Consider the following 9,010-nt stretch of genomic DNA (forward strand, 5'->3'; position numbering starts at 1 on the left):
TTAATACTATAATAAATATTATATTATAGAGTCCCATTGAAATATTATTTTAATTGAAACTTTCAACTTAAAAGATATAATATTGCTTAAAACCTCTCAAACATATCTACACATTGTAATTTATGTAGACAGACGAATTAATTTCACTGTATATAATATACTACTTAATAGAAATCAACAATGGTTTTAAAAAAAAATTGTTTGCATTGTTTGTTGTTTTTAAAGATTGATCAACGGCATTATAGAATACGATCAAAAACTAACATCCACCTTGGCGTTTTATTTCGGACACCGATGTCCGATCAAAAAAAAATGTTTGAACATAATTTATTGTTGTACGTTCGTATATTATGTCACTACATCAATGATCCTTGTGTGGATACTACCGTTGAAGGAGATAAACATTACGAGCATTTCGGTTTATTTTATTCGTTTATCTTACATTGCTGACACCGCCGTAGTAATTTCCACTTATTTTTACCTACGAAACTTGGAGTGTAGATTTCAAGCGTTGAACGATTTTTGGACACAACTTCCGGATGGATTGACGACGATTCCCGCCATTGCTGGAGGATGGTCGAACGCCGAAATTGTTACGATGGTGGATAACATTCGACGGTTACACGCTGAACTGTCCGACCTGTTGAGGATATTCAGTATGGGTTTCGGACTAATGCTCTTCGGATTCTTCGTATTCAATTACATCAATGTAATTTTCATATTTTTCAATTGGATTCATATCGATGAATATGAAACTACTTTTGAATTATTAACATACTTGGTATATTTACAAAATGCAATTTTTGTTATGACTGTTATCATCGCAGCCTCCCGTGTGAACGATACGGTAAGAATCGCAGACATAATAGACGTCGAGTGTTTATATAATATATTATACTACAAGGTTATTTAAAATGTATCTTCCGACGCTTTGTGCCTTATCTTACAAAGTTACGACTTCTTTTGGAAATATATTTATGATATTAGATAGTTACTAAATAATTAGCTAAACAATTAGGAGAGTCAATTACAAAGGAATGATTTTGAGGAACTAGATGTTGTTCATGTGACCAAGGGAAGCCATATAAGAAATGTATAGGAAGTACCGTTGATTAAGAAAGAAATATTATTATTTTATCTAATGTATTATATTTTATTGAAGTGAAACTTCTTTAGGCGCGGTAGCGTACGTAAGTCGAATTCATGAGCTCAGCCGTTGTGACCAAAAAGCGCCACGGGCGCTTATTCGACACTATAAGGGTCCAATCAGACGATCGGATTTTGCCGGCCAGTCGCCGTGTTCCTCCAAGAGTAGTAAATATTCCGGAGCCGGCGACAAACGTCACTGACTGTTTTCCACAATTTAACTCTAAGGACAAAAAACAGAAGCCAGATGCAGGCTGCCAAAATCCGGTCGTCTGTTCGGACCACATGGTTTCCATGGTAATAATAATAATCGTTTTGTCTTAGGTCTGTATAATAATAATCAATTTATTTCAATTACAATTGAAAATTTTTATTTTTATTTTTCCAATGCAAATTTAATATTTGACCGTGTTGACTGTGTTTTTTCATACCCTATAATCTATATGTAAAGAAGTTTCACTTTATCCACGCGTACCTACTATTGATCACACTCGATTATTTTCTATTCCTAAAACTGAAAATATAGAACTTGTTTAAGCTTTTGAAATCGAATTTGAATGAAAATATGAAATAATTTTGAATAATCCTGTATAACAACTTTTGCAATTTATTGTACTCCATTTTATCATGTCAAATAATTCTTATACGTATTGTATATAGTACTTACTACTTAGTAGTTAGTATTTACATAACTTTCAAAACGAATTAATGAAGTACAATAATATTATTTGTTTAGTGTTTATAATTTAATTTGTTCATATAATTTTAAGTAATACGTCCACGGTTCTGTCAAAACACACTTCTCGATATTCTGGTGCCTATGATTTAGTTGTCAGATTTCGAAAAATCACTGAGCCATATTAATAAGTGCCAATCAAGAGAGTAATGGTTATCGACTCATCGTTAACCACACAAATTATACCATCCCCTTGCGTGAAAACCTATGCCCAGAAGGTATTCTTATCTATATGAGACCGAGTATAATATAACCAACGATAGTTAATTTAAATCACCAAACTGTAACTATTTACAAAGCTAAAATGTATATTGATTGTCCGGTAGATGTATTCATATGCATGTATGTATGTTTATGTTATTATGTATGTTTACAGAAAAGGAAGATGATATCATATTTACGACTGATTAAGATTTCGATTTTACCCGTAGACGTAAAACTCCAAGTAAAATATTTATTAATTTATTTTATGATCATAACATTTTAAACATTATTTACACCTTCGCGGTCAGTTACTGCTGGAGTAAAAATTTCAATTTTGTTCAATTCTGATGTAATGGGTCACTATTATTATACTGCTATAGCAGTAATTTACAAAACCAACGAAATCGGGCATTACTGCTCATGGCAGCAATATTTATTTTACTATACAGTACTATTTTTAATGGTATAGACTGGCCCATTGCGTATACTCATATATTTGGGCATCACGTAATAATATCACACAATAATATCATTACAACAAACAACATGTTTTGTTAAGTGATTTTCTGAGGTAGATATATGAATAATATAAAAAAGTGAGGTGTCTGTGAACGTGTTTATATTAACTGTGTTATAAAATATTTCAAAAGTAACTAAACGAAAGTATAATTCAACTTCCCAACACCGAATAATAGTTTAATTACATTTATTTTTATCTTTTCAGTATTTACTAAATTATATTATTGAATACTTATCCTTATATTAAGTAATTGTTTTTAATTTTTATTATTACCATTATTAGGTGAAATTTTTTATGAGCCAACTATCAATTTTTGAAGTGGATAAAATAACGGCTTTTGGAATTTTCAACATAAATTTGAATTTGGTTATGTCAGTAAGTTGATATGAATATAATTTAATAATTATTTAAAATTTCAGACCAATCATTTTTGTTACTTAAATAATAATTATTTATAAATTGATTATGATTTATGATTTAAGACTACGTAATTGATTTTGCTGTTATTAAGTCAATATAAATATTAAATACCTACAGTAAAACCTGTCTTGTGCGGAATTGCACGGGACCAATAAAAATTTCCGTTTTTTGGCAGGTTTCCATACAGCTGAATAAAAAGGAAAATTCCTTAATATAGAGTTATAATATTCCGCACGATTAAGGTTGTAACATTTTCCGGCCAATAATAAAAAATATCATAGGCCTAAACTTAAACAAATCTTTGAAGACATTATGAGAGCAAATACAACGTACGAAACGACAGGTAAACTACGACTACGGTGAAAATCGGTAAAATACGATTGAGAACGTTACGGTTGAGAACGTTATTTTTGGTAACACGATTGAGAACGCTCGATATGTCTTTTTTTTTCCAACGTTGCCAAATGTTATCGAAAGATAATTTGAGCACGATAATCGGCTATCAAACGATAAATAACGTTATACCTTTTGGGCTGAACGATTGATGCGGTTGATATATAATATTTATCGGACGTTTATCGGATCTTATTTATAACTTAGATACCAGATATACGAGAGAATGACTTCGTCGCACTAGTCCTCGCATAAACGTAAGGTTAGGTTATGTTGGATTACGCTATCCCGCTATAACTAATACATAGGTACTTACTACTTAACTCATTTTTCATTACATTTTTTATACATAGGTATTATATTTTTTACTTTTTTTTTTTACATATTTATTACATATTTTTATAATACTACATTTTTAAAAAAATTTTAAACATATTTATATTACATATGACTTTTTTCTAGAATATTTGTTAAATAATAAATGATATGGCAACGTTGCACGTAAATTCGTTCTCAATCGTATTCTTTTTTGGGTTTTTTTAGGGTCAGTGGTAAGTTCTTTGTTATTTTTAAGTGTTCTCAATCGTTCGGCCAAAAAGGTATAACGTTCTCAATCGTTCGATAGCCGTGAAAATAATAAGCACTGATGTGTAGACAGGCGAGGATCCAAAGGGGGGATGCAAGGGGCCATGTCCTCCCCCGTAGACTCTGGTGAATTGTCTATTATATTTATTTTCGGCAGCCAATAAAATACATTGTTTCGCCGATAGCATTTCAAATGTATCCGTTTTTAATTTTATTTAAGATGCACTCCCCCCCCCGTAAATATGTTCTACATCCGCGCCTGTGTGTAGATTCAAGATAATATGTACTTATCTGTCGATACGTATTAATCGCTGACCTCAATAATTGTTTATTAGCAAAATAAATGTGGGTATCAAAAATATTTTTGTTCATTTTATGATGCGTTTTTCCATGTATATGAGGTATGTATGATTTGCGTAATCAATAAATAGCTTTCTTTGTTACGTTAGACAGGTTCCGTTTCGTCAAGGGTTTAATCCTATGTTCAATTATAGAAATCTGCCTGGACCATAATAAATTTCCACACAGAAAAGGATTCCGTCTTATCAAGGGTTCGGATAAGACAGGTTTCACTGTGTATATAATTTAATATTGTTTTTTTAAAACTAGACTACGTTCAGAGTTATCTGGTCTAAACTCGACGATACTGCATGTCTATCTTCACTATCTGCACTGGCACAGCTATCTCTACTCTCCCGCCCATAATTTACCCGAAACTATTTGACATAAGTGTGTTTGAGCCATGATATGAGCTAATTAGATCATTCGATATTTTGCACAATTCTAGAAATCGTAAAACTGAGTAGAGTAGGTTGTTGCTGAATTACCCGGTTTCGCCGCAGTGGTAACAGATTGATTTTTATTAATTTTCAATTTCCAATTTATTTAAAAATCACATAACCCTTGTTTTTTTCTCTCAACCCTAAGTAACTATAAGAATCTTTTTTCATAAACATAGTTTTTTATCCCCCTCTTAAATTACTATATAATTTTTTCACAAATCAACAAAGTTTTTTTAAAGAACATAGATACATGAAATATTTTTTTAAACGTATTTGCATTTTAAATACAATTATAGGGACCTTTATCAATATTATTTCTTTTCTACTCAGAAATAAGATCATTGAGATTTTATGGAACAATATAAAATACAAATTAATGAAAATATATGAGTACACAGAATACATAGGTAAAATTCTTGATATTTTTCTGACCATTTAAACAGTTTGTTTTTGGTTCCATTCTGGTGAGTATAATATATATGCACCCAACTTAAAAATATCGTTGTTTTTAATGGTTAAGTTTAAAAATTAAAGCAAAAATAACAACTATTGACATAAAAAAAAAAAAAAAAAATGTGTTTGAAAAATGTTTGAATTTGTTTTTAAATAGTTATTGAAAAAAGTATAAGAAATACTCTTTGAATAATTTTTAATTTGAAAAATTTATATTTGTATTTAATTTTTAAAGACAAATGAAAAGTATATTTTTGGGTGCTATGGAAGTTTCATGAAACGCAGCTGCGTAGTAGATTATTATCTATTCAAGCGGTTCTCAATCAATGGACTACGGCCCACTTGTGGCCCTCGGGCTACATAGTATTGGGACGCGGATGCTAGTTGAAGGCCTTAGCCAAGAGTTGGCAAATTTTTATCTATCCTGATTGGCATCATTCTAGAGTTTTCCATATGAGTTTATAAACATTTACATTTTTGGTTCGTTAAAATTGAAAGTGAAATTCAATGGACCAGAAATTCATTTGAATAAGACAACTAAAAACCATGAATATATCATCAATTGAAGAGGACTCGTTGATTGAAGTTTCAAGTGATTATATTCTAAAATTCATTTTTTTAAAACCACACCATTGATCCTGTTCTGGATAAGTGTTCGCCAAGATTATCCAGCAGTTGCTAAGGTTGCACTGAGTCATCTCAAATAAATGAGCCTTTAACGATGCAGTACATAAACACATTATAAAACAACAATCGTAGTTCGTACAACGATTTGAGCCCCAACACCCCTATGTTTATATTTTTTAATAATTACATAAAAATAAAGCGAATTCATTCTCTTGTATAAAAATAACGAGTTATCAATCATTATTCAGTTTTTTTATAGTTCAGTTGAATAGGTACAATAAACTTAATTTCTTTATAACAATTTTTTTTATTTTTCTTGTACTATTATAATTTCTGATATAACTATACGAGTACATTATATATCTTTTCGTCATATGTATGTACATAGGTGTTGGTGTATGTGTGTGCTTATATTTTACCTGTATATTAAGAAAGTGGTCTTCAAATTTTTTTTTAGACAATCAGTGTTCCGCAAAATTAAAGAAGTTTGGGAGTAATTACGTTAGGTAGTCAATTTTATTATTTCAAGGACTACAATTATTTTTTGTGTTTGATACACCTTTCAGTTGAATTCCGGGATAAGAATTATTAGCCTATGACATCTTCCATTGCCGTTGAGTTGGTAGATATACCTTTTGATTGAAATTAGTGTGAACTCTTGAGTCTAATATTTATTTTTTTAATATGGATAAACACAATTTAAAACCCATTGATTTTGTTTACTTTTTATTCAACAGATTATAATTCTTCTTATAACTGGACTTACAACATTGCTCCAGATGAAAAATCAACCATTCATGTTACATTTTTGGAACGATACACTACAATTTTATGCTAGTTTTACTAAAGAGTCTCAAAATACAACTAGTTTGTCTTAATAAATTAAAATCTAGTACCTACCTATTTACTTTGTATTCAGAATAATTAGTTTTTATTTATATATCGATTTTATTTTAAAATAAATGTCGTTAGTTCACTTAGGTTACTTAGGCGTTAAGTAGCATTCATTTCTTTCAAAATATTGTGAATTTTATGTTTGAAATACAATCATATTTTATCGTTTGGTACTTTAACAGGTGAATTTAAGTTATGTTATGTATATTTACTGAAATCACAAGGAACACGAACGACTACCAAAATAGTTTTAAACAATGTAGCCATGTAGGTAGGTAAAGTTTTAATCATTTTCATGAAGTGACCTATATGTTTGTATAAAATTAGATATTATGGATTAATTATTAAAACATTTGTATAAATTGCTTACCTTGTAATTATGTTACCAATAATTAAAATTAAACAAAACACTCATGATAAGCAATACAAAAATATAGCTTCACTATGCTTCAATATTATTTACAAAATAACTGGCCTAAACCTACAGCATTATTTTTGTTTTCGTGGATAAAAGCTATAACTTAAAAAGTTGTATCAATCTATTCTTCTCCCTATTTTATCTTTACTGTTAAGACATCTTATAATATTATTTAATGTTGACCCCCAGGCTCTTATGTTGCCTACTATTTTGTACACAAAATGATCAATTTCCAACTTTTTGGATTAACCCATAATATCATCAGGAGAAGCGTCTCCTACGAGTAATTACGTTATCCCAATGTACATCTTATAGACCATTTATTTTTATCTGTACCTAATTCCTTTATTAACGACTTGGGACGAAGGTTAAGTTTTTATGAATGATATTTACTGCTATTGGTTTGTATTTGAGCAGTGGTTTAACATTTTTCTAATGTTAGTAAAAAATATTTATTATCACTCAAAATAATTTTTTTCGGTAAAAATGGAAAATTATAGACCTATTTGTTTCTCAAAATATTTAAATTTCTGTCTCCACAAATTTGTACAAAGCGCGTGTTAAATATCGGCATAACTAATTTTTTTTATTATTATTCATTTATAATGTTGTTTGGTGTTGCTGTGACGTCTTTCAATCGCCGCACTTAACTTTTTTTCATGCAGGTGTAAAACTTATCTTGCACATTTTGGTAATAGCTGTGAAAATTTGTGTTAATAGTTACATACTAATTGGTTGTAAAAAAAAAAAAATGCAGCACTGGTACGTAAATAATGTTTTTTGATAAATTCCAATTTAATTTTCTTAAAAAGCACTATTATGCTTTAAAATAAAAAAAAATAAAAAAATTAGGTTTCAATAATTTGGATATGTAGTTATATTAGGTACCTGCACTGACGGAAATAATGGGATCCATTACGATTATTAAATTTTTTATTACATCAATACAAAAACGGAGGAATGTAAACAGCCACTCTGTAAAGAATACGCATTAAACACCAAGCAGAACGGTGTGATTAGATAAGTGTTATAAGTAGGCAATTAAATAGTAAGAACTAATAACTTAAAGTTAATCTTAATATTTTGAAAATGTCAGTACGAATAATATTGAAATTGTCATTCTTCATTTAAGTACATATTTTCTTTTGTCAAAAATTGAATTTAAATTGTTCTTATATATATTTTTGTATTTTTTGTTTCAGTTTAATTTAGTTATGAAAAACCCTGTATTAAACTTTAAATCTTTAGCCATAAAAATTGAACATTTTATATATATTTTTAACTACAAAATAATTTTGAAATTTTCTGTAATTTTGACGGATTATGTCCTAGTTTGAACTTCAAATGCTTACAAAAAAAATGTACCAATGAATTTTGGGTATTTTTAAGTAGCTATGATGAAAACTTAAGAGGAATCTTAAGAACCATGTATTACATTTCCAAAAATATCATATGAATAATGAATTAATGAATACTATTCTTAAATGCCCTTAAATTGCCTACCCAATGCGCCGGCTATATTGTTTACAATACTGCAGACTGAAAATAGTTTGGGTTTAGAAAACGCTCATGGACAGGAATTCACTTAAATAAATCATATATATATAATCCACTACGCACTAATAACAGCTACAGAATTAATTGGAAATTATTTTTCTTATTTCACGGAAATATCGGCATTGAATTCTATAAACACAAAAAGAGATTAGGGATATCGTGAACAATAAAAACTCACACTTGTTCTGATTAATTACAATAGTAATATTATTAAAACCAAAACCAAAAACAACACAAATTCATAGTGAATACTTACTAAAATGTTCATAGTTATG

At 29.3% G+C, this 9,010-nt stretch overlaps 1 protein-coding gene across 1 annotated transcript; it reads left to right on the top strand.

Annotated features, from left to right (window-relative positions):
• The first annotated feature begins 344 nt into the window (after window positions 1-344).
• Window positions 345-6,775, top strand: LOC111039366. Its single transcript, XM_022322857.1, has 4 exons — window positions 345-847; window positions 2,259-2,327; window positions 2,889-2,981; window positions 6,604-6,775. The coding sequence occupies exons 1-4, from the start codon at window positions 365-367 to the stop codon at window positions 6,742-6,744; spliced, it is 786 nt and encodes a 261-aa protein (XP_022178549.1). The 5' UTR covers window positions 345-364; the 3' UTR covers window positions 6,745-6,775.
• The last annotated feature ends 2,235 nt before the right edge of the window (window positions 6,776-9,010 follow it).

Source organism: Myzus persicae, unplaced genomic scaffold, assembly GCF_001856785.1.
Source record: "Myzus persicae strain clone G006 unplaced genomic scaffold, MPER_G0061.0, whole genome shotgun sequence".
NCBI classification, from domain to species: domain Eukaryota; kingdom Metazoa; phylum Arthropoda; class Insecta; order Hemiptera; family Aphididae; genus Myzus; species Myzus persicae.